The sequence below is a fragment of the Manacus vitellinus genome, unplaced genomic scaffold (assembly GCF_001715985.3).
Source record: "Manacus vitellinus isolate BGI_N305 unplaced genomic scaffold, ASM171598v3 scaffold_16_pilon, whole genome shotgun sequence".
NCBI lineage: Eukaryota > Metazoa > Chordata > Aves > Passeriformes > Pipridae > Manacus > Manacus vitellinus.
The window spans coordinates 6,494,275-6,521,131 of NW_021939189.1; the positions used below are offsets into that span (position 1 = coordinate 6,494,275).

The 26,857-nt window shown below is 46.3% G+C and overlaps 1 protein-coding gene across 1 annotated transcript in view; it reads right to left on the reverse strand.

The window, feature by feature from the left end:
• Window positions 1–26,857, reverse strand: part of SLCO3A1 (solute carrier organic anion transporter family member 3A1) — a 138,168-nt gene that overhangs the window by 14,234 nt on the left and 97,077 nt on the right. Inside the window, exons 3-7 of the mRNA XM_008934479.3 lie at window positions 16,010–16,108; window positions 12,845–13,108; window positions 4,521–4,685; window positions 2,514–2,712; window positions 1,487–1,625 (exon numbers count right to left, since the gene is read on the reverse strand). Coding sequence (XP_008932727.1) covers window positions 1,487–1,625; window positions 2,514–2,712; window positions 4,521–4,685; window positions 12,845–13,108; window positions 16,010–16,108 — 866 coding nt within the window. The remainder of the gene's footprint in view (window positions 1–1,486; window positions 1,626–2,513; window positions 2,713–4,520; window positions 4,686–12,844; window positions 13,109–16,009; window positions 16,109–26,857) is intronic.

A 26,857-nucleotide genomic window follows, 5' to 3' on the forward strand; every position in this document is an offset into this window, starting at 1 on the left:
ACATGAGGTCAGGCAGCTGCAGACTGAAGGGGCAGAGCTGAATTTTTATTACCATACTCCTTCCAGAGGAGCCAGAGCTTTGACCTGAACTGCACAGTGGGGAGGTCACTCCCACACTCCAGCCACGGACCACACCAGCTGTATTCTTGCTAAAGGCTTGGTGAACTGGTGAGACACAATTCTGTGTGTCTGAAACAAGCTGGTGTCTTGTTAAAATCATCCTGCTGCCGCCCCAGGTGTTGACCTGTTGGGAGGAGGAGGAAGAAGAGGGCAGGAGGTAACACCTTCACATGTGTCACACACTCACGGAGATCCCTGTGGGGTTTTGAAAGCAACTTGAAACTGTGGTATTTCAAAGGGATGCCTGTGTCTCTGGGCTGTGAGGCTGCACTGCCAGCAGTGAGTGTGCACCTCTGCTCAGTGGCACTGGCATGTGCTTTGTCTCTTTGGGGCAGGAAGGGAGGTCTGATGCCTCCTCAAAAAGCAAGGATGAAGCCATGGAGGGATAATTGCATGTGGTGATCACTAATGTCCCTGCAGCCACAAACAGTCCCTGTGACCAGGCTGACTGACCTCCAACAGACTCCACACAGGCAGTGAGGCAGCAATCACCATGCCTGGCACGGCCCCAGGCAGGGAGCAAGGATGCAGGAATCCCACCAGTCCCCACCCCCGGGAGCAGCAGGCACTCATTTTCAGCATAACCCAGAAGACATTAACATTTCAGCAGCAAAAATGAAAAAGCTGGCTTTTAAGATATTGTTAAAAATTCCCCACATCTTTTTATACAGAGATGGTTTGGTCTTTAAGAGTTTTCTAAGGGAAATAAACTCTTAGATATAGAGAACTGAAAAATACAGAATGCCTTTGGATGGAGTCTCTGCTCCCCTGACAACTGCTCTTGCTGCTGCCTCAGAGCAAAGCAAGGAAAGAGAGAGAAGTGAGAGGAAAGAAAGGAAAGCTTAAAAAAGGGTGAATAAAACCATAATCTGCTCATAGGTGTCTAGGAACCAGATTCAGGGAAAGAGCAAGAGGAAAAAGAATGAAAGTGTTGGGCAGGGCAAACATGGGCAGGTGGAGAAGAGGGGAGATGAGGAGCTGCAGGACAAAAGAGAAGCTGGTCCCACAGCCTGGGCCAGGAAGCTCTCACAGAGGATCTGGGTTCTGCCACTGGACAACCGTGCAGATCTTCATGTTCCTTGCTTCCACGCTGAGGAGAAAGACCAGAGGAGAAGGAGAAGGATGTGAAATCCCATCCTGCTCCATGGGTAACCCTGGCAGACTGCTGCCAGAGAGAGTGGGCATTTATGCAACAGAGTGAAAAACGACAAGGGCTCATGCCCACCTGAGGTGTGAGGTCAGCTTTTGGGGGTGCAACCACTGCTGGCTGTGGGTGAGCTACTCTACCAGATACGCACTAACCTCACTCACTTGAGCTCTCAGAATTGTTCCTACAGGCGAGAGGTCCCGAGGAAAGCCCACTCACCGTGCTGCTGCAGCCAGCAAAGCAGGCAGATAAGTATGTGACCCCGTCTGCCCCACAGACTGGAGTGAAGGAATCAGTTTGGCATTCACAGTTGTTATTGCAGGGGGAATATGGGTCCAGAGATGAGGTTGGAGTGGAGCTGTAAGAGAAACAGAAAGAGAAATTAATGGACAGTGTGATGATATCAGCCAGCTTTTCCAATCGCTGCCTCACAAAAATGGCTTTGAGAAGTGGAGTTAACACACTACAAAAAAGCAGTGGGCAGGCTAGCTGGGTTCCAGCTTTAAGAAATCCAGGCTACAGCCTCTCCCTGGGGACTGAAATGCCATGGCCACTATCCCTCTGCAACAGGGAATCTAATGCAAGGCTTCAGCTGCCTTGTTACCCCAACAAGAAGCCCCAAGGAAGCCCAAAGAGATGATCTAGAGATTGCTCTGTATTTTTCTATAATACTGTGAGGAGCTGAGAGGCTGAAGTTTTCATCTTCTAAAGAGTCTCCACTGCATACTGAGGAGCACTCGAAAAGAAAACACAGAATAACTGTCTCCAAATCCTGTGAGTGCTACAGGGCACCATGGGCCTCATTTCTCACATAAAAATAGACCTAGAGCCACAAACAGTCTCTCTTCACCATATCTGTATTTCCAGGCATCCAAAACCTGATTCTACAAATTCCCCTCAGGCATTTAAATCAATGTACAAAGCAGTGCATGTCCCTCACTGGCAGTGGAAACCAGAGGGTGTGATGGACCAAGTGCTACACAGGTGGCCAAGGGCACAGAAGCAGGTCTGGCGCCTTTTGATTCAGTTTGACCGATTGTAGTTAAACTCTGTTGTCAGCTGCAGGTACTCAACTCTCACAGAAATGAGTGGCATGGAAACATTCCTAAGTAAGAGCCCTATATCACACTGCCTTCTGCATGCTTGCTCTGGGGTTGTCTGAGGGTCAGCACTGCCTGTCGAGGACAATAACATGGATTTATGTTGGTAAAGCTCTGTGAGACCTTGAAACTGTCTGGGGACTCACTTGTTTCCATAGGGAACAGTAACCCCTGCCACAGGCCCTGTGTCACATCCCAGGAACAGGAAAGACACGTAGCAAGCTGTGGACACCAGGTTCACCAGCATGGCCATCCTGATGGCTCCCAGAGCAGACAGGCTGAGCTTCTTCACTAAGAGGCCACCCAGGAATATGCCCAGACACGCACATGGGATTGCTGTCATCCCTGCAAGAGGAAAAATCAGTTAGCAAGAAGAGTGAGTAAGGCTCAGTGAACTACACTATGACAGGGTTTTACTCTCCAGCAGCGAGAACCAGGACCTTCTTCCAGTTCTCATCCATACTGGAGGGAAATGCCAAACTTGCTGAGATTGGCCCAACCTAACCCAACCAACGGCATCTCCAATGCTTCCTGCAACAGTTGGCAGGAAAAAAAAAGAATCTTCCAAGCTGTCTAGAAGCTTTGGATGAGCCCTGCTTGGTATAATTCACAGCAGTCTGAACTTCAGAGACTAGGCAAGAGTTGCATTTGAAAATATGAAGTCTCCCTTAAAGAATTTCAAACTGTAAGATGCAAAATCACTGCCAGAAGCAACTCTGTTTCCAGACCCAGACAGGCATTATCACACTACGTTTATTTGCGTTCACTTTTATACCTTTGCTGCCAGTTATACTCTAGATCTCACCTACCTAGACTAAGCTTAGAAGAGCATCCCAATCCTGGCATTTCTGGACTCCCCTAGATGTCACGTGGGAAATGTGGTTACAACTTTTTTTAATTAAGTTACTGTGAGAAACACAGAGGTATCAAAGTCTCCTTTCCCACTGTCAGGTCAGAAGCAGTACGTGCTCTGTTTCCCGGGTGATCCCTTCTTTGCTGCCCACCCAGCTGTACTCACATGTTGACTGCCCAGGCAACTCCCACCAAACAGCTTTTTTCCTTCTCCCAGTGGATCAACAGTGAAGTTGCTTTCCTTTGCCAAGCCTTTAATTTTCAGAAAAGATGGAAGACCCTAACCTCTGGTCTTCTGTCAAAGCATATTAAAATTCACTAGCAAGTTCCGGTGTTGCTGGGGGAGGCCAGGCTGACTGCAGGGGATTGTTTCTTTTGGAAAACCAGGCCAAAACCAGAAAATATTGATGAGTTTAATAGGAAAATAAATAACTGTCAGGAGAGCAGCTTGCAAACTCCTTATTTTGATATTAAGATCCACCCATTTCCTGATGTCCCAGTTTTTGACAGATCACTGCCAGCTGCCCATCTGGCGAGCTGTGGTTGCAGATCATCCAAGATCAACTTGCAGATATCTTAATTGGGTGCTGCTGAGAGAAGGGCTGTCATAAATAAATGGCTGGGCCTACTAAGGAATGAGCAGCAGCCGCAAATAAATGAAGATTCTGCCATCAGTGTCCTGACAGGGAACAAATGAACGTTGAGAAATATATAAATGGGAAACTACAGCAGCATGGAATGGTCAGAGAAAAGGGGCATTTGAAAGACAACTAAGCTTCACTAGCTCAGGTTCTTTAACTGCTGATGGCAATCCCATCATTTCCAGGCCAAGGGGACAGGTGTGACTAACAGGAGAAACTGGGCTTCCTAACCCAAATGGAGGTGGGATGGAGAGCTCTGGGGTACCTGAAAAAGCAATGGGCTGCTCAGTCAGAGAGCAACTACAGCCTTGGGCAACCAAATGGCTCAATTCTGCTGCATTCAAGGCTATCAGAGACTTTCATATCCTGTCTGTCCCATACCACTTCTGACACGATGGGCGTGGCTGCAGGGGAAGCAATGGCAACAGGATGCAGTGGAGAGCACAAGCATGAAGGAAGGATGCTGGAGGTCTACTCTGTGCTCTGTAGCCACGGCACAGCTGGATCCCACCCTCCCCACTCACGGACACATTTCTAGATGTCAGAAAAGTCACTTTTTGGGCAGCCTAACCAGAGAAACTGGGTGCAGTTACCAGCCATGCTGAACACTTTTAAATACCTTTGGATGCTGGAGATTTGGTGGCCCCTGTGGTTACTCACCCAGGAGCTGGTTGGCAGATGAGGTGGTGAGGTTGAACTGCTGCTCCAAGTACTTTCCAAGGAAGGCGGCGAATCCGGCCACCACCGCGATCTCCATGCAGGCTGCCAGGATGATACAGGTGAAGACGGGATTGGAGAGCAAGTGCTTAGTTACTTTGGGGATCACTAGAAGAGAGGAAAAAGGGAGAGATGTGTTTGTGTAGACTTTACTTGAGGTGCTTGAGGTGCCTTTCTGCTCTCCTGAAGGGCAAACTCACTTCAAACCAGGAGGAATTTACTGTCTGCACAGACAAGCTGGTTAAAATGTGGCAACACCAGAACAAAAGGAAACACCCAAACAATGCCATCTAAAGATTCAGATATCAGAATGGTGAAAAAGGAAGTAACCTGTTGTTATCATGGAATATTCTGAGTTGCAAGGGATCCACAAGGATCACTGAAGTCCAGCTCCTGGCCTTGCACAGGACAGCCCCAAGAAGGACACCTGAGAGGGAAGAGGACATGCTGAGCTGTTCACTGTGTAGGATGAGCACACACGTGGCTTTGGTCTCATGATCCCTTGGCTACCCCCTCCCAAATCATTAGCGTCCAGAGTCCTCTCTCCTCCAAGCCTGTCTCAATTTCTGATAAGCAAACACGAGTTACCTTACAAAGGGAAATCAGGCTAATGAATCAGATCGCACATTTTCTACTTCAGTGAACATTTTAATTATTGTCGAGATAACACAGCTTGAAGAGGAGAGGATCCCAGTACAGGAGAGAGTCTTGCTTTGTCTCCATACCTGATGACTAATTTCTTCCTGAATTAAATGTGAAAATCATTAAGTTTGAAAATTACCTTGCTGAAGTGTAGTGAGGCCTCAACGGACCTCTATTTGCATTTTGAAAATCCATCCCCCACATCCCCTATGGTGTACCAGGGTATGGCAGATGACATTTCCCTGGTGTTGGCTTCTGTTTTCCCTTAGGGCTTTTTTTGCATTGGCCTCAGCAAGACAATGCAGAGCTCACTGTCAAGGCTCTGTTTGGGTGCCCTTGGTTCTTTCTTGGGGAAAGGGGAAAAAAGGGTTATAATTAGGTTAGATCTAATATTTTTGGAAGGGGCCACTCCACAGTTTCTGCTCTCTTTATATCACAAATGTTTTTCCATGCTGTATAAAATTCTTCCTTCCTGAGGATTTGCTGAACATAATGAAGGTACAAGAGGCATAGCAATTTTTAGTAGAACCAGGGGGGTGGGGGGAGGAAGGAAAAAATACTCTGTGGGAGGAATGGGGATGGGGGAATTCAGACATGGATAAATTTCAGAAGCCACCTGCTGCCTCCTTCAGTTCTTTGGTGGCCACCTACAGAATTTTCCCTTCTTGCCAGGAAAAAGATAGAAAATGCAAAGGTAGACTTGGCAGTGCTGAGCTTGAAAAGCCATATTTAAGGTATTAATGCCTGTTGTGCCTCTGGAGTTCAGCTTGTTCAAGATTAATGGATTCCTCAAGATGTAGCTTTGTGCCAATTCAACTCCAAAGACACAAAGGTCTACTTCTAACTTTATCCACCAAATAATAGTGATGACAGCCTGCCTTTTGCAGGAGGGAGTTAAAGATCACGCACATTTATTTCTGAAGTTGGCAAGGCTGGTACCCAGCCATCATGCACTACCAAGGTCAAAATCCATCTTCTGTGCTTGGGGTGGACAGCGAAAATTTTGCAGAGTTATTGTACCGTCTCACACAAGAGAGGAGCCCCTTGTGACTGCCTTGCCTGGCAGTGCTGGGCTACGAGTCACATCACTTCATCACCTAAAGGGGCTACAAGAGAGCTGGAGAGGGACTTTTGACAAGGGCATGTAGTGATAGGACAAGGAGTAATGGTTTTAAACTGAAAGAGGGAGGAATTTGATTGGGTATAAGGAAGAAATTCTTTACTGTGAGGGTGGTGAGACACCGGAACAGGTTGCCCAGAGATGCTGTGGATCCCTCTGGAAGTGTTCAAAGCCAGGTGGGACAGGGCTTTGAGCAACCTGGTCTAGTGGAAGGTGTTCCTGCCCATGGTGGAGGGGCTGCAACAAGATGACCTTTAAGGTCTCTTCCAACCCAAAACATTCTGTGATTCTATGATTCCATGATCATTGCATCTCCTCCCTGTGAGTTTTCTGGGACAGAACCTGCCTCCACTGCCTGTTTGATCACTGTCTACTGCAACAGGTCTCTGTACCAGCAGGTAGGTGTAACACAAAACCCAGTGGACAGACAACTCAAACAATGCCTGGCAGCCTCCACCATCTCCTCAGCCAGGACCAGCTCATTCCCTTTCATCTTCTAAGGGAAATGACAGGAGGCTCCCCATAAAAATGAATATACTTTCATCTTGCCGCTGTCATTTGTTAAGATCAATCATTTGACACCTGCTGCTGCCTTATCTGTCTCAGTTCTTGGGGTGAAATACCTCTGGGAACAAGATTAAAAGTCAGCAGTGAAGTTTAAAAATCTCTCAATAGACTAGAGTGACACACTTTCAGCTGCCTGGCATATGGTGCTGGGTATAGAGGGGGAATGGAAAATGTCTGATGGGGGACAGTGAAGCCCTGGGGAACACAACAGCTAAGGATGTCACTTCCTCACTGGAGCCGATCCCAGCAGAAGTCATGATAAACATTTGAAGGACATCTTCTGGGATCAACTCCAGCAAGGAGGAAAGGTCTTTTGGAGCCAAAAGAGTCTCAAAAATCTACTTGGAGAATGCAAAAACTGTGCCGACAAGGCACAGGTAGACTCACCCTCCCACTCTTGGAAGGACCAGCTCATTTAACATCCTTATCTTAATGCACCTGATACGCTCCAGAAACGACGGCAGAAAAACAATTCTTACTGGCACTGTAAGATGCACTGAAAAGAACATGGCACCTCTTTTTACTGCTGAAGTACTTTAAACTCAACTCTTCAGACCATTCACGTGTGGCATCGGTCATAGGATCATCCACAGATTGGAAGGGACCCAGGCAGACATCCCAAAGCTCTGCAACACCCCCACCAATCCCACCTTTTAACACTCAACACCCATGCCAAGGCATCAAGCATCCTCCCTGTCTCCCACAGTGGGGCTGCTGTGGGTGACAGGCCACGGGCTTGACAAACACACACACTTATGTGCACCAAGTAGCTCTGATTTGTCACTGCACATCGGGGAGTACCGGGGATAATTGGCAACCTCATTACATGAGGTTTAACTACTCTCCAGAAACGACAAACTATAATCATCACGTTGGTGCTTGAAATGAATTGTTTGGAACATTACAATCACCAAGGCCCCTGTTTCTGGTTGGAGCACCCTACAGAGACGTGTTTTCAATTTGCAGTAAAGATGAGGAACACAGAAAGTAAAGTAATAAATTAGAGAGAGGTTTACAGCCCAGTCCACATAGGACAGTGTGGTGACAGAATGGCAAAATGTAGCATTGAGCCAAAATACAACTTTCTACTACCAATGTCAACAGCAAGCCTCAGGTCTGAATACAAAACAAAAGGCAAAATCTCCACCTGACTTGAGGAAAAGGGATGAAGCAAAATAGCACAGGCAACAAGACGAAAATACATTCTGGAAAGAGGTAGCTCCTGTAGAAGAGAAGATTGAGTAAGGCAAGAGGTGCTGAAAGTATCTCAGGTCAGTTTGACATGCTGAAGTCCACGTGGCCTAGGCAAAATTGTTATCATGAAGCATATGAAGGAAAAGGATGACACCTATGTCAAAAAGCCTTCCTGACAAGATGCAAGCTTGAAGCAGCAGTAACCCTGGAAAGCAGATCCTTACAGTCCATCAATCTGCCTCCAGCAACCACCTTTGCTCCACTTCAGAGGAGGACATAAACCTGCCTCACCTGAGACACAGAGGTCATGGCAAGGCATGGTATCTTTTCAGAGACATGCCTTTGGTCCCAAGGCGTGCAGGCTGAAGGCCTTTCTGAATTAATCAAAGGTGCTGAAAACAAGGACGCTGGCTTGGAAACAGCCCAGAAGAACCAGACAACAATGCCCACACCCTCATGAAAAGCAAGCCAAAGGAAACTCGGAGACTGATGGGACCTGATGTGTTTTATGATCACCCACCACCCTCTCACCTAGGCCTCGGATTTCTCAGCAAGCTTTTTAGATGTTGGTAGAGGGACAAGACCCAAATCCAAGAAGGCATTAAAATCTTGGTACCTGCCTAGATCTGGGCCAAAGACTCATCACTGAAGGAAGGCACAGAGGGAGCTCTTTCCAAAAGGTTGCCGCTATCACTCATTAGTCACAAGTTTAAACTGCTCCTGTTACCCTTTATCCCACCCAGTACTATGAACTCTCACAGAGGACTACAGGCTCTCCATGGCCCAGGCCCTCCATGCACAGCTGGGAGCCTCTGGCCCAGAACTACATGTCTGCTCCCAGAGAGCACTTTTTGGGAGAGAAAACCTGGATTCAGAGCAGCTCCCTCCCTAGGTATTCAGCAGCTTGGTACACAGAGCAGGAAGGAACTGAACAGAAGACAAGACAGCTGTCAGCTGTACATCCCAGCTCTCCTACACTCTTCAAAATGAAGCTGAAGAGAAACCAAAATGTTTCCAAATCTAGGGAATCTGCAGTTTTGAAATGCATTTAATTCCACAGTGAGCTTTCTTTTAATTCCTTGTGAATGAGCTGCTCTCTTGAAACCTGAAGTATTCCATATTAATTTCAATCCTTTTAGGGTTTTAATCTCTCTTGCTAGACAGACAGGCAGAATGTAACAAATTTCTGGTTTAAATAATTACAAAACAAAATGTATTTAGAGTAGAACATTTCAGGGGTGTTAAAGATCAAGCCAAGGAAGCATTCTGAAATCAAATGTCATCAGAACTGAATGGTCAATTCAGTAGACGTGACATTTCTGTATGAAAAGAAAGGATTTTAACAAAATATTTCCAAGCACGTTGTAGAGCAGGTGGTGGGTTAGAGGCAGCATGTTAACACCGAGTAAGAGGGCAGATGTTGGACTTACACAAGCAGAGGGCACAGGTGCCCTGACACCGAGCATCGTCTCCGACCCCAAACAGCAGAGAGGTCCCCAAGGCAGACCAGAGGTAGGAAAGTAAAGCTGTGGCCCCCAGGAGAGCAAGGACTACCAGAGCCCATGCCTGAAGTGCTTTCACAGACCATACAAAGAGTCCGGGGCTGGAACAACCCTTCCAGGCTGCCAGGCAAGAGCAGAGAGCAATGGCAGCATTTATCCATCCTTTCCCTGCTATGAATCCTTCACTTCACTGAGCTCCCAAATGGATTTGCTTTGCTTAACTGAAATACTAGCCAGGCAAAGCAGTGCAGCATTCACAGGCCAATTCAACAACGGGAAGCAGCTCCCAGGACCATCCCAAAGCTTTCCTGCCCAAGCTGCAGAGCCCCTGTGCAGAGCAGCCGTGGCAGCCCCCCGCCGCCTCCACTGCCTTTGATTGCCTCTTCACCTCGTGCTGTTCAAAGGCACCACTCTTCTTTCAAGTTTGAAGCTCCTCTTAAGGATGCTACTTTCCCTGGCATGAAAATACCCCACAGGAAGAGATGCTATGGCTTCCCCCAAAGCTGGGCCCTCCCTCCTGCTTAGACCTTGAGAGAGATGTAAAAGATCGATACTTTCAGAGAGTTCTTTTTATATAAGTCCTAGAGTTTTCTGCGTGCTAAGGCTAGAGAAAGCCAAGGAATCTCAGCCAGCCCTGCATCTCACTGACTTTCAGCAGATCTTGTGGTGTCTCGAGCATCCTCCCACATGCCAGCCGTGCCGTGTCACTGGCTGACAGCCGTGACCCGGCTCGGAGCATGTCCCCAGCTGACACCACCCTGCTCCCTCTCCTACCATGTCCTCCCTCTTGTGGCAGTCACTGCAAGGCTTGGAAAAAATATGGAAAAAAGCAATAAAACCCCTTCAATAGCCCAAAAGGAGATGCAGCCTCTAAACCCCTAAGGATGCTTTGTTGATACAAGGGGTATTCACACAATCAGTCCAGAGAAACAACTCTTCCTCCCCACACTTGCCCAAGAGATGGACAATCCACACCTCCACTCAGACATAGACTTAGAGCAGGCACAGCCCCACCCAGGACAAGCTACAGACACAATGCTTGATAGAAATGAAGTCAGTTATGGCCATACTAACCCCAGTGAGCATCTCCACCCCCAAACCCATGCACAGGTAAATCCTCTGCTGTTGCCCAGAGAAGCTCTGGATGTCCCATCCCTGGAAGTGTTCCAGGCCAGGTTGGATGTAGCTCTGAGCAACCTGGTCTAGTGAAAGGTGTCCCTGCCCATGGCAGTGGGGTTGGAACTAGATGATCTTTAAAGTCCCTTCCAACTCATGTCATTTTGTGATTCTATGATTCTGTTCAGCATCCCAAATTCATGTAAAGTCCAAGGCCCATATTAGGACAGAAGACATGACTATGCATGCACAAACATATTTTTAGCCTCTGTATATAAATAAGAGTCCTTCTAATCCTAGGAAAAAGACTAAACAGTCTAACTTTCCCCAAAGGAAAATACATGCAATTGACAAATAGATTAAGGATATTAGGTCCTGCCACACAGGAATGCATATAGATATTTCATGTGCTAGCAAAATAATGTATATCCACAGAAAGATTAAACCATCACCTGAAACACCGTTCATCAGGAATGATGAGGTGTGTTTGCCTTCCCTTATGGAAGGTGTCTGAACATTTCCAGGCAGGCACTTTAGGAACACGACTCTTGACCACATTCCAACTGTGACAATAGTGGCAAGGGACTCAAAAGGAAGTGTCAGCTACCAACACCGTGTCATCTGTGACAGCCTCAAAGGAATAACTAAAAAGGTCATTCCTTGTCTTATTTGATGTGATATAAATTATATTTCAAAGTCCATCTACAAAGAGTCTCCTCCAATACTGACAGATCCAAAACGGGGTTACCTGCAACGAGAGTACTAATGTGGAAGACTGTAGTGCCTCCTGATGTAATCAATACTTGAAGCATATGGATGTGGCAGCTTAATTTCTCTACTTCAGTGAGCAACAGATGCTCAATGAACCCCGCTATGGCCTCCCTGTGTGCAAGATGCTCAGCACCATCCTCAGGCTGAACTACTGCCTCTCCATGCAGCAGGGATATGTCATACTTTCCTTCTTGTATATGAAGACCTGCAAAAATTTCCAGTGCCCACTCCAAAAGCTCAGTGGCCAGAAGCAGACACTCTGGTGTATACACAACAAAAGACACAGAATTATCCACATGGACATACCATGGGAAAAGCCCATTCCTCAAAATACAGAAAATCCTTGCAACAAGGATGAAAGGACAAAGAAATTAATTTTACCGACAAAGTTTCAAACAATTTATCCCTTTAACTTTCTTTTGAATTTTCTCAACAAGTCAAAATTTCACATCTTTGACCTTCCATTAATGAACAACTACATCAACTATTCAAGGCACTTTTATGTTTAGAAAATAGTTTTTTCCCCAAAGTCTCTTCTTCCTTCCCACCTGTACCTCATTTCACTCCCAGTTTATCTAAACACATCAGGCAGTAATGAAACCCGCTCTGCCACAGCGACAGGGAGTGGGAAGCAGCCACCAGTGCTACAGAACCACCCTCTCAGATGAAGGATTTTCTAGTGCAGCCTACAGAAAGGAGATCTGCCCACACTCTCCCACGAAATGCTGGATCCTCAGTTGACTTTAATTAGTCAGCTCCATTTCTATCACTGCAGGACACGATGTGGGATTTTCTCTCTAATTTGCTACAAGTGATGCTCTGCCCTGTCATATTGCTGCTATTCTGGGCTGATATCTACCTCTTCCCCGTTCCAGTTTAAGAGCTGTGGTGATGCCCAGCACTGATTGCTTTGTATCTGGGATTGCACTAATCTGTAGCTCAGATGCTGGGAGCTCCCAATTTCTTTTTATTGCCCTTGCTGGCTCACTCTCAACTTCGGGAGGCAGAGGGGAGCAGGACAGTAGACTGGAGAGAAGATCACAAATTGCTCTGGCAACTGTATTCCCCTTCATTTTTTTATCAACTCCAAAGGACTATCGTGCATTTCTGTAGCTTTGCAGTTAAAAAAAAAAAAAACACAAAGCTTTCAAGTGGAACAAGGTCTCTCTTTCAAATGAGGACAATGCCAGAGATAATTACAAGCGAGGGATTGAAATTTCAGGATAGCAAATTTTTTTTTGGAATTTCGGAGATAGAGGTAGACAGCCCAAATATCAGAGACCAATTATAAACCCAACCAGCTGTTAACCTGTTGCTGATCCCCACGGAAAACGGGACGAGAGCCAGTGCCTCACCTCGCAGCTGCTGGAAGCAGGTCGTGCTGCTCTCCCCATCCAGCGGGTGCCGCAGGACCCCGTTGCTCGGCTTGGGCCTCTCGTATTCCCGCTCTGGAAGCATGGCCTGCTCGCTCTCCCCGGCGTGCTCCGGCCGCGGGGGCAGCGACTGCGGGAACCCGAACATCGGCAGGGACGAGAAGAAGAGTAAGGCACCACACAGCAGGAAGCCTCCCCACCACGCACCGATCCACCGAGGGTCGTCCGGGGTTATGTCCAGCTTACCTGCGAGGGCACACATGGGTCAGTGGCTTGGCCACGGGGAGGGGAAGACAACAGTGTGACGATGCTGTAAGAAGACAGTTGCTGGGGCTTTGTTGGCTGTTAAGGGATACAAGACACAAGGTGGGGGCCTGCAGTCCACCCCATACCTGTATTGTGTGAGCCACCACTGTGTAATGACTTTCAGGTCCAAGAGATCCTTAGGACAAGCTCCCATCACCTTTTCTATCTGGATGGTACATCCAGCTTCTGCAACACCCTGTAATCAGAGCTTCTCTCCAGTGTCTTGGCTCTGCCAGCTCTAGGAAGATACCACACACACATCAGTGTCCCCTGTGCTGGCACCAAGGTTTTGGACATGCCTGTCTCAGCGTGTCACCTGTGCACACACAGCTGACACACCTACTGATCTGCACAGAGCACCAGGAGCGCAGACAAGGACGTCGCATCTCCATCCTGGTCTACTCCTTTTTCCCAGGAGGTCAGTGCTCTCCCAGCTTTGAATTCACAGCCCTTTTCAGCAAAAGACAGATGGGCATTTAGATGGGCTTTAGGGCCACCTGTGGAGGGTGAAACAATCCTAAATATTGAAAAAGAAACTCACTCACTGTATCAAATGGGCTCGGGAATGTAGAGAACTAATCAGAAAAAGAAGAAAAGCAAAGTAAAAGGTAAGAGTATCCTGCAGACCATCACTCAGCAGAGATAAGGCAAAAGAAGGGTCTGGAGTCAGTTTAGGGGAACAAAAATAAACAGCAGCACACAAAAAGCTGTGTCCCCAACTTGCTGTGCCTCGCTGCCACAGCCACAAGGGTGCCCAGTGCCTGAGCTGACTCCTGGGGGAGACCCAGGTCCGCGTGGCTGGAATAACAAGCTCCTCTGTTCATGATGTCTGTCTGGTTACTGCCACTCTGAAAAATCTGTCTCAAGTGAGGCAATCAAGTTGTCTCTCAAGCAGAGATAGAAGGAAACTCTTTTCTCCTAAGGGAAAATAACATGTAGCTCTCAAATACAGATAAAGTTTGAAAAATAGTGTTGTGGAGGGACTGGATTCTTCTGCTATTATTTTCTCCTGCCTGAAGTGCATTTTTTTCACGATCTTGGGAACACAGCACTGCGAAGAGCCAGGTAAATCAAGGTGTTCTTCATATTCCCTTCCTAAAATAGCTCCTGTATGGAGGCCAGTACATCAGCATACCCTGGCATCCCACACCTGCCCAAAACAGGGAGCAGGATGAGGCTCAACCTCGTGCCACCTTGAGCTGCAAAGCAGATCCAGCTGCAACATGGAAGCTCCCATACAAAAATAGACAGAGGCCATGTGTGCCCCAGCCCTCGCATGGCAGCAATGGACCATGGCCAATGCCAGCTGGACCTGCAGCTGGAAAGCACTACAACCACCCTGTAGGTGGCTGAGCCACAGCCCCTCTGTGTTCTCAGTGATAAACACTCCACTACTCTCCTCTGTGGCTCCATATTTTTCTGGTGCTTTTTGAGGTGTAAATACGGAGCAATGTCTCGTATTAAAAATGACGAGAAGACATCAAATTAACTTTTTAGCTAGGCCAGCATCTTGCTCTGATGGTAACCAGCTGCAGCTACCCAGAAAGTCCACAAGAATAAAGTCAGCATATACTTGATATTATTCTTGTGATTTGTGGCTCGGGGGTTTTATAAGCTAGATTTTATCATGTTCATTTTTTCTTCTATAAACTTGTCCCATTGTTTTTGAATCCATTTGTAAATTTTTAACACTTCATGGTGAGGAGTTCCACAACATCACCTCCTGGGAGAGGAAATATTTTCTTCTGTACATTCATATTTTAGTGTAAATTATACTTAATGGTCAAATATCTAACAGGGTTCAAACAAGCTTCTCTGCCTACAGAACCAAAAGAGGCTTTGTTAAAGCCAAGGAATGAAAAGGGGCCAGCAGTGTTTGAATCAAACTGAAGCCAAAAGTCTCAGCCATCAAAAGAAGATACTTCTTTTTCATTTGATATTATTTAGATTTCTTCAGCTGCCATGTCTATGTGAGACCAAGAAAAGGCAGAAAAGAAAAGCTCTTTCTCAGATTTGCACAATTCTGTTCTGAGTTCTGTGATCATGTATTTGCAATATCACAGAGCTGAAATGCACCCTCAAAGGGGACAATACACATGCAGAAGGGTCTGGAGGATTCGACAGAGCTGTGAAAAAGCATCTGAATAACTGAGGGAAAAGAAAAGCATCGGGTTTGCAGCCAGAGGGCTGAGGGAGCAGTGGAGAACTGCCTGTTACATAGTGCCCTCTCATGGCAAAGAACGCACAGTGCAGGTACGAGTAAAAGAATTTGCAGATTTTTGTCTTAATGAACAAAAAGTCAATTTACAAACAATCTGATTTAACCCAAGTGCAGTCAAGGTGAGCAATAATTAGCACAGCTTTAGGAAGAAGGAATAATACTGTGGGACTGAAGCAGGGTCATTGGCAGAAGGTGCTGGGCATGGGTCTTACTGGTGTAGCTCCACCAGAACCTGGATGGTTCCCACCGGTTCTGGGGTGGCAGCTCTCCAGATTTCATCCTGTGCTCTGGACACAGCTCCCCTGGCATGACTATGTGCATGGGTAGCTGTCTGCCCTGCCATAGTGATATTTCAAGGTGTTCTCTAAGAGCTGGGTGAACCTCATCTCACTGCAGAAAAACCAAAGGAAGAGAACAATTTTTAATGACTACAAACCTGTTTATCAGAACAGAGCTGAAAAATTTTGAATCCCAGTCATAAAACCCCTCTAAAAGTGACACCCATACATGCAGGAGGCACTCAAGATGGAACAACAGGCAGTTTCCTGCTTGTGAGCATCAACATCCTCCTGGCACAACTTTGGTGTATTCGATTTGAAATCAAACCCATTTCTCCTTACTTGTGTCAATGAAGACAGCATCCACATAGATTTTGGTACAGAAGGAGCCCAATATAAATCCACAGGCTGGTCCAAATACCAGCATTGTAAACAGGATCCCTACAAGGAGAGAGAAAAGAAAAAATTAGTACTAGGCACTGGTTATTCATTGCAAGTGGTTCTGCTTGTCTCCTGCAAGATGCAGGATGCCAAATAGATAGGGCTATGTCTCTGTATTGCGTGCTTCAGGCAAAAGAGCACCTTAAATGTCTTCTGCTTTTCCATATCTCTTCAGGAAAAAGAACAGATGGAGGTGTGATAACGCTTATGGATTTCTATTGAGCTGAGGAGACAGTGTGGACATAATGCTGTGTTTTGGTCAGCTGGCTACTCTAAAAGGTGTCTGTCTTACCCAAAAGCATGAGATAAAGCAGACCTGCCTTCCATGGGGAAATCTTTGCCTTTGCCACCTCCAGCTAAACTCCTGGTAGGCAGAAATTTCAGACTTTAGGGCCAGCAAATCTATGAAATGAGCATTGTCACAGCTGGCTAGATAAAGTCCCTTTACAGAAGTAGGAGCACTTTTCCAAATCCATGAATCCCTTCTCCCCATGATACCCACATGGCAAATACTCCCCAAGGCACACGGCTCTTCCAGCCTCTTACAACTGCTCACTCCCCCTGCAAAACCTGCATGAAATTACCACTGTAATGCCAAAAGAAGAGCTATTATGAGTAAATTAGTTCTTTGCTTCAATACAGTATTTAGAAGCATTTATTCTCACTCCCATTTTGGCCTTGAAACAGGAATGTTACAGGCACACTGCCAGCTCTCAATTATCCAGGGCAGAAAGGCAGGGGGACACAAGGATAATCCAGAAACAGAAGCAGCAAAAATAAAACAAAACATTTGTAAATTAGACAATAAGAACATATTTGATACCTTCACATTTGGGATAATAACAACATCTAGGAAAAACAACAGAAAATCCCCAAGGACCCTTGTAAATAGCTTTCTAAAGGAAGCAGAGACAAGGTCTGGTCAGCGCAGAGCACGAGCCTGCTTGTTCCCTCTGGGGCAAGACAGTGCTGATGGATCCCTGTGCCTGGCGAGGGGGGCAGCCTGTGCTGGCACCAGTCTTGGTGTCACTGCACTTCAGAAACGGCCCATGAAGGAGCTCATCTGCATCTGGGTGCTTTTGTCACTCTCCTTCGGGGTACATCCCACATCTCCCTCCAAATCTCTCCGGGGGTGCTGCCTGGCATCTCAGTGCATCCATAATGCACTTCATCTCAGCTATCTCAGCCCTCAGTTTCCTTATCTGGAAACTTTTAATTCCCAAGTTCTCTCTCTGTGCATTTCTCAGGAGCTGGAGAAATTACCAGAACTGCAAAATATTCCCAGGAGACCACCAGCCCTACACAAGGCAAACCACATCTGCTGGTGACAGCTCAGTCAAGCAGAATAAGCTGGTATGGTCAGAAACAACTGCACCTTCATTTTTAAAATGCAGGGTGCAAATTAATTCCTCCAGTTGGCACTGGGACCTGGCTGGATTAGTAACTAGGTACAAAGCAGCAGTGCCTCCAGCCAGCTGCTCACACAGAAACCCAGCGTGTTAATGCCTTCATGGCTCTCATCACCTACAGCAGCAAGAGGGGGAAACAAAGGTGCTGGAAGGAAAAAAAGTGACAGGTTGTATAAGCTACAGTAAGGAGTCACTGTCAGTGCAGCAGCAAGAGCTGCCATCCCCTGCCCTATTTCAGCCAAGCTCAAAGCTGCAGCAATGGCACTGTGTGGCAGCCGTGCTGCCAGCTTAAATTAGTCCCTAGAGTCTCTGCCCATGATGTCCATGTCACTAGTGAACCAGCCATCTGCAGTCACCTTGTCCTGGGGTGTTGGGTTTGTGCCCCATAATCCAGCAGTAAATTAGGGAATTTGTGCTCCTTGAGCATCAGAGTTGGTTAGGAAGCCTGTGCTTGTTCCCTTGGGTATCTATAAAGCCTTATGTGGGAGATCCCAGTCCCTGGTTACATGCAGAAGCACTTCGTGGAATGTGAAATGAGGGAAGAGCTGGAGACAGAAGATAAAAAGGGATTTTTTTTTCCCAGCACACCCAGCATCATTGGCCTCCTTTCCAGCCCCCAAGGGCAGCCTCACTTGGGGCTACAAGATTTCCAATGGCATTTTATAAAATATCTAAACCAAAATAACAAAAAAAAAAAATTGTCACCTTTGTTTTGGTCACTAGATGGCATTAGTGTTTGTCATTCAACCCACAAGTGCCACGTTGAGCAGCCTGGGTGACAGTGCTGCTCCCCCCGGCTCCCCCGACATGATGGTGTTCCTGGGGGTCCCAGAGCCCCTGGGAGGATGGCAATGACAACAGGACACTGTCATCACGCACGTATTTGCCACATGCACAATCAGGTTGTGCCCTTTCCCTGTCTGCAAGCAGGAAATCACAGGTTTTAGAACTGTTCTAAAACTTTTAAGTTTTTATTCAAAGAGCTTAAACAGACAGCATCTAGCAGAGATGGCCATGGCTACTACTGTGATGAACAAGCCAGCAATCAAAGAGCAGGTTAATCTTTGATGGCTGAAGATTAGTTATGAATTTCTACATAATTATGGTCAAGCACATAAGGACACATCGGTTGGGGCAGTGACAAACAGAGCCCATGTTTTGGATGAAGAGCCCTTGGACTTCAGGACTCCCGACATTGCTTTGCTCTTATTTCTCTGCCCTAGAATGCATAAAGGAAAGGAAAGTTCAGGCACACCTGAGCACCTCCTCTTTCCCAGACCCAGATCCTCAGCCCAGATCCTGGTATCCAGCACCCAGAGCTGTCTGAGGGTTCACATCCACAGGGATGGCCCTTCAAAGCACCCTGGGCTGCAACGGGTTCCCACATGCACCAAGGAACCAAGGGGGCTGCTGAGCTGCTGTGCCACTGCCCTGATGGGACCTGTGTGTGAGTAAAAGGACTGTGTGGTCATCAGACAGCTGATCTGGGGCACCCACACTCTCCAGGAGTGGCCAGCTCTGGGCCCCACAGGGCAGGTTTAGGTGAGACCTTGCATGACCTGCACTCCAGAGGCAGCAGATATTTGTTTCCCTGATTTTTTTTTTTTGTTTGTTTTGTTTAGTTTAGATTTAAAAACCTACTACTGGTTGATGACTTTCTGTGTTTAACAGCTCTATAAAACTGAGAACACACCAAAATTGTCTTGTGGCACCAATGTGTCTTGTCATACAGGTACGCAGGCAGAAGGACAAGGCCAATTCTAATCCTCTACACATCACTTTTGGATGCCCCAGTGTTGGATTAAAGAGGGATGGAATTTTGTCCTATGATGATCTCCAAACCACAGGCAAAACCACAGAACTGGAGTATGTTCATTGAGCAAAAAGTAAGACAACAGGAAAAAAGATCATCCTTCACCAAACCGTCCCCAGGGAATATTTTCCCCTTTTCCCAAAGCAGAAGAGAGCAGAGACCTGTGGCTGGTGATCCAGCAGCAGCAGGGAGATACTTGCAGAGGCAGATAGCTCAGATAAAGCAAATGTGCTTTATTATATAGATAAAGCTGTGGCCAGTGCACGTACAGGTGACAGTGCAGGTGACAGATGAATTCTGCCCCTCCTCACACTGTTGTATCACAACACCACCACATCAGAAACGAGCTGTTACAAGGCTCGAGAAACAAGCTCAGTTATTAAAATACCACATTTCATATCCTGGTGGCTGCAAGAAGGCATGATTTGCTCTGCAATGTCCTCACTAGAGGGCAATGTGGGATAGAGGATCCAGCAAAACACCTATCTAAGATATTTTAAAAGCTATTAAATTATTATTCACGTCTAGGCTAGCTTAAAAACCCCTCATGTTAATTGTGTTTTTTTCTTATTCTATAGTTTGTCCTAAAATCAAGAAAGTAACTGTCTCACCCCATGCCCTTTGTGTTACCTTTTTTTGAGACTCCAACAAAATCCTACTGTTAAAATATTAGTATTTTACGCTTTAATTCACAAATCAAGTAGATTGTGGAAAAACAATGGACAGTCTGTACAGAGCAGGACTATGATCAAGGATCAACAGAGCATGCTATTGGGCACGAGAATTAGGCTATTAGGCAATTGGGATAGTGCCTGTGGTTGAACATTTATGTGGAATTGAGGACTCAAGAGGAAATTAAGAAAGTTAGAATTAGCTTAAGACATCCTTCCTCTTTCCAGAAATTCTGCACAATGGCTAGTCACTCCCCCTTATTGGGAAAACACTTTCCACATCATTCACCTAGTCATGCAACCACAAAGCTGCTGCTTAGTAGAGAAAGAAGTCTTGCAAAACCTCTCTTCCCAGTCTTGAGGTTGCTGCTAAGGATAAAGATGGGGTCAGCTTTAATACCACTTGCTTGATCTTTTCCCATGTTTCCCTCTAACTTTTTTAGATCAGCCAGATTTGGTAGAGCCAGAGGTCAATAATACCAGGAGTAAACAGAACAAAGATCCAATCCCAGCTCCACCAGCCTCTTGGGAAACTCCAATAAAACCAGTAATCAGTATAGGTACAGCAATTTGGTGGTATTTTTATTTTTAATCTTAGAGTATTTTCTTTAATTCTTAACAAGTAATAGTAATTCTTAGAAATACTCTAGAGATGTAAATTAAAAACCAAACTGACTCTGCCTTAGGACAATTGAAACATTTTGTTTCATAACTCACAAATACTTCCTTTCAGTTTGGGTCCTTTAAAAACATGATTACATTTTAATTTAAAAACAACTAATAATTTTCAGCCTACTTGCTCTATCCCCTTCGTCAATCTCCCTGTCTCCCAACAAGACAGGGGAAAAAAGGCAGCAAGCCAGGTTGGACTGAGAAATCATAAATATTTTCTTCCCCATCTTTTCAAATAGAACAATTTGCCAAATCCTACTTTGTCTTGTCAACTAACCCTTTCCAGGGGCTGAGGAAAGGATTGGGACAGAGGAGAGTATTAGATCTGACATTTTGTGATGAGATTTTATCACTAGCAAGGCCCAAGACTGATAATGCAGTTTTCCATCAGTGCAAAGGGAAGGAGCAGCAGCAGGTACCACATCTGTGGGGAGATGGTGGCACAGAGGTGCTCAGTGAGTCATGCAAAGTGCTCAAGAACCAAATTGCAAAACAGGGATAAAGGATGTCAGTATTTCAGTAATACAGAGCTGTCCCTTGGTGATCCCAGTTGCTTTCCAGCAGCAACAGGATCCTGAAACATGAGCAAACCTGTGTTGTGTGCAGGGTGAAACAGGCGAAGCATCAACTCAATCCCTGTAATGAATTAACTGGGGACAGTAACTCCCAGGAGAAAACCTCCTGGCTGGAAATAAGGCATTAGGGGAGATGCAGCAAGGCTTGCCAGTCTCACCAAGGTGCAGTGAGGAGGCATCTCAGGTACAGTTCACTGAGGAATAAGAGCAGGTTCAGTGCACAGTCATGGGCTGAGAAAAAAATACATGAGCAGCTAAAGAATATCAAGTCATTTTGCTTCAAATCTCAGCCTCACCAGGGGCTGAGGACACAAGGAAAGTTATGTTGTAGAGCTGCCAAGATGTGCCAGGCAAAGGTGAGCTGGGTAGGTGAGACAGGAGGAGGAAAAGCAGCATCTCCCACAGCGGGACCGCACACAGGGCTATCAGAGCAGCAACCATCAGCAGTGAATCATACAGCATTTCCCAACCATGGACAAGTCCCTGGTGTTGCAGAGGATCCTGTTTTATTTAGCTATGGAGATGTCACTGGTATCTCCTGGGTTCTCTCGACCCCGGTTGCTCCTGCCTTGGCATTTGCACAAAATTAAAGAGTGTAGGAGATTATTCACTGTGCTCCTAAGGATCAGCAAATCTTCAGCAAAGCACATAGCCAGAGCAATACCTCTTCCCCCTTGCACCACCCCAAGGGTCAGCTTTGGTGGGCAAAAAGCCAACCAGTTTGGAAGATGTGGGAAACTCCAGTGCAAAGGTAGTGTTCTGCTTGCATCAATTAACTACATCCCCATGGAGGAAGGGGTCTGGGAGGTAAACGTGATCTCTGTCAAGGATGACAGGAACTGGGTGGTTCAGCAGTCATCACAAAACACAGGCACTGGGATATGTGGAGGAGGACAGAGCATACACACATGCTGCCATGGTCCTGGCGGTGCTGCTGCAGACATAGGACAGCATCCCACTGGGATCATCACCCCCAGCCCCCTGCCTGCTGCAGGAGCAAGCTCTTTCTAAAAGCACAAAGGGAACTGGCTTTGCAAAGCACGAGATAATCTCAAAACCCTGCTTGTCCCACATTTCCTGCTGTGTGGAGGACTGGGCAGGCCAGTGTGAAGGGATTACTGGAATATCGTAATTCATGTGCTCTGTAACCTGCCCTTAAAGAGACACCACCCCAGCACAGCCTGTGGGAACCAAAGGCATGCTGGTACAGATTGGAGATGGTGTATCCTCCTGCCCACCAGGCACTGGCCCTCAAGGGCTTGGGATAAAAGCTTCCACACTCTCATGCAGTGGCCAAAGCTTGTTGTTTCAGTGGGTTTTCTGTGATTTCTATCACTTGATGTAACCTCAAAAACGCACAGTAAGGGTAGATGGAGGCTGTTTCCTAGCCAGATGGTTTCTTCTCACAGCACAACCCGCTGGAGTCCTCCAGCACTGCCCCTCCTCTGTGGCAGACAGTGTGCCCACGAGCCCCCCTGTGCCCATATGAGTGCAAGGATGCCTGCATTCCCACTCAGCCCCTTGGTCTCTCCTTCCCAGCTTTCCCCATTTACCACAGAAAGACATTGTTTTTCCATCTGACTCCTTGTTTACACAACCATCCCCACCTCCTGCTCCCTTATGGCTCCTGCTCTCTCACACCACTGTGACCAACTATAGGAAAGGTGAATGGGTGGTGCTGGTGTGTGTCCATTTGTTCTGCTCCCTCAGGGCAACCACTGAAGTGAAGGGAATGTTCAGACAACCTGGACAGATGTTTTCAAGTGCCTGCAGTTGTCAATTAATGAGGAGCAACTTTGGGATAATTCACTTTAATGTTTAGTCTTTGTTCTGATGGGGATCAAAGCAGTTCCAGACCTGTTATTGGTATGAGATGGGGTGGGGAGGAGGGAAGAGTTTGGGGGGTTCATCCCATCTGTACAGAGGCACATATATTATTTATTAGTTTTGCCTTTAGGAGCTCAAAACCAGTAGACCCCTCAGACATCTCTTTAGTGTTGCTCAAGTGATGGCAAACACAAGGAAGGATGTCCTGGCACTCCCCAGGTAGTGAGAGGCTGAATTGCCTGCTCAGCCATCACCTTCACTGCATCTCATTGCTTTTCCACCTTTTAACAAAAGCTAGTCCCTCCTTGTGAAGTGCTGCAAGATACATAAATATTATGCACTGCTTGAGCAAACAGGGACACAAAATGCATTAGAACAAACTGAGCTTTGGTTCTGAGTTCTTCTCATTGATTCCACCGTAACAGCTGATCACTTGCATCTGTGTATGCAGTACAACACCTGGAGAAAGATCTGACAGTGCTGTCCCAAGACATCCTATTTCTCACTGACTGACCTATGGTTGCTTTTGGCCAGTGGAACAGCTCCAGCAAACAGCAAGCCTACAAAGCAGAAGTGTTGGATTGAATCTGACTTCTCCCATTTCCAAGGGATCACTTGTGATGGGAGAGCCATACAGGCAGATTCACTATTTGATTGCCCTGCCTTTAGCCCATGAAAGAAATTATTACTGAGTTTGAAATCAGGCAGCCTTGGACATCTCCTGTCAGCTTCTTCCCCTCTTCTCTGATCAAACCTTTCAGTTGAAATACCAAATCACTTTCTGCACCCTGTAAAATCAGCTCTTGCTTCATGAAGATTTGTGTTTTTAATGCAAGCTACTCACCACTGTATGGAAATGCTGCAGAATGACTTATTTACCCCTGTGTTTAGTAAGAGTTGACTGTATCTAAAGCTGGTTGGGGGCTTTCATTTACTTATCAAGAGGCAATAAAAAAATGCATGCAGGCTACAGATATAATAAGCTTCTAATGTCATTCTTCCAGGGCTGCAGAGAGAGCCCATAACAGTGTCCTTCCTCCTGCCTGCTGGGAAAGACTATTTCACTACTTCACAGCACAGTTCTTTGTTCTGGTCTATATTTAGCATTCAGATGTTATTCCCTAAAGAGGTTGCTAGGACTTGAAAGCACCTTACATAGAGGTTTCTCCCCAGACTATCAGTGTCCCTTTAAATATTGATTTCTGTCAGAGTTCAGGATTTCTCCAAGGAAATGACTGCTGACTTTGAGATGAAATCTGATTCCTATAAGCAGGTGTTTTGCCTGGTCAACCACTCAGCATTTTCAATTATTACCAAGCCTTAAGTTTGTTTTGTCAGGAAATCCCTGTCCCCAGCACCATCAAGGCTATATTTGCAAGGATCAATATTATACCAGCAATTGACAGTCCCAGGGGATCCTGATGCACACACAGAATGTCTGTGGAGAGGCACAAAAAGGGGACTGGACTTTTGCATTAGGAGCACAAGCTCAGTGTCCAGCCCTGTATTTTCCATAATTACTAGGTACACTTGTGGCTGCTCAAAACCACACCCATTAGCTGGCTTGTGCCCTCATTCTGATGAGAACAGAAATAAAGAACACTCAAGCAAAAAACCAAACCAAACCACCAATCCCAAACCAACCAGAAACCCATCCTGGAGCCCTATTTCTATTGGCCTTTAGGTCCCTGCTTTAGTCAGCTGCTGAAATAGGATCACTGAAAAGATGGCACAGAAACAAATCATGCAACATAAAAGCTCCACAACCCTAAAAACTGCACTTGCAAGCACAACAAAAATTAAAGCAGCCAATTTGTGAGCTCTGCAAGGTAAACTGTGGGGATGTGCTCATCACAGAACTCTTGGGATTGCTTTGGTCCCACCAGTTAACACTGGGAGCAAACTGTTCCCCACTCCAGTTTTCCTCCCCAGCATCCCAGCACCCTTCCAGGCAGTGGAGGGACCGCTTGCTGCATTCCTCTCCTTACTGATGGGAAGCTGGAGAAGAAATTTGCTTATGCTAATCAATCCCTGGCACCAGTCACACATGAGCTAATCCACTGGCAATCTCCATCAGTCTCTGCATATTTAACTAAAGCACTGAACACTCACGGAGGATTATGAACGCAGTGGCATTGTTGTACCACTGTTTTCCTACTTAAGCTGCAATCACTCTGATGCCCTGTCTTCTAATATTTACATACACTCTACATACAAACAGCCTGCAGAATCACATGCAAGCATCCTGATCAGACACTGCCTACAAAACCCCACACACCACGTGGTGGTTTAATACCTCACCCTGCACCCAATGCTGCCTCCATCACCCTCTGCCAAAATGCTCATCTTCATGGGGGGTTATTTCTACAAAGCAAGCATCCTTGAAGATATACGTATTGCTTAATGCTCACAAAAGATATGTCTCTTTCTCCAAAGGATTTACAGGTAGTTTGGACATGCATTGGAAAAGATTAGAGACTCAGGTTGGGTTAGAACTCTTGAAAAAAAGCTCTAATAGGTCATTTTTCTGTCACTTTCTGCAAAAAGCAAACAAAGAAAGAAAAACGTGCCCAAACCCATGTCCTGCCTAGTCAGGTGTGTCGCAAAAAGCCGATGCTGAGAGACCTCTTAAATGTAAGGACAAGGCACTTGCTCCACCCACCCTGCTGGCTCACATTCCTGTCCCTGAAATTTGCTTGTTATCACCTCAGAAGAAGCCAACTCAGTTTAAGAAGTGGGTATGAGCACATACCTAACTATAGCGTGCAAATCCAGGGCAGGCTGTGCGCACCCCGATGCACGAGCCCACGAGCTGCAGATTCCACACCTTCGACATACGGTGCAAATACAACAGCCGTAGCCGTGGGCTTGAACCAGCAATTTCCACCTTTCAAGCAATTTTTCTCCGTGCTAATTGCCTTGGGAAGCAGCCACCAAAGAGACTTTGGAAGAAAAAAACCCACATGCTCCAACGCCAAGTACAGTTTTTTGAAGGGCTGAAGTCGCATGCCTTCGAGCTGTGCTCATCTCCTCCCAGCTGCTAAACACAAACACCTGTTTCATCAAATCCATGATCCTGCTGTAGCTACACGCAGGCACATTTCCTTGTGTTGTTTCCCAGGAATTGTGCCAACTGTAGATTTGTATGGAAATGTACTTTCAGGGCACTTTTCCCTCTCTACAGGACTGCAACTCTCCTCTGAGTTTGCTGACTGATGTCCTGTTTAACACTGGGTGGTTTTGATCCTACAGAGGATCAAAAGTATATGGATACAGTAAAGATCTGCACAAAATCCTTCCCATCTCTCTCCTCTGCTTGGACAAGCAGTGCACGCCACCTGCGAGTGCAACCTCTGTTTGCCCAAAAGACATGAGTCCCTTCTGAGGCTCTTGCACACTTTAATCTCCATCACTTGAATTCTGTAACAGTCAGCACCTCTCATCCTCCTTATACTCTAAAATACACTAGTCTCATATGACTGAGAGTACATTGAGCTATTCCCACACATGATCCTCAAGAGCCTGTAAAATGTGAATTTTGGCATTTGTCAGTTTGGAGGTTGGTGCAACACCGCCTTCCCTTTTTATTTATTTATTTCTTTAAGCTGTGTACTGAGTTTGGCACAGACGTAACACATTCATTTGAAGATAAGGCTGCCAGGACTGCCTCCCTCTCTCTTTAACCTCAGTCTTGGGGGTATTCCTTCCCATCCCACATACTTTAAATGAGAACCCAGCAAGTTCCATTTCTAACTGAGGTTTTATGTTATACAGACAGCTTG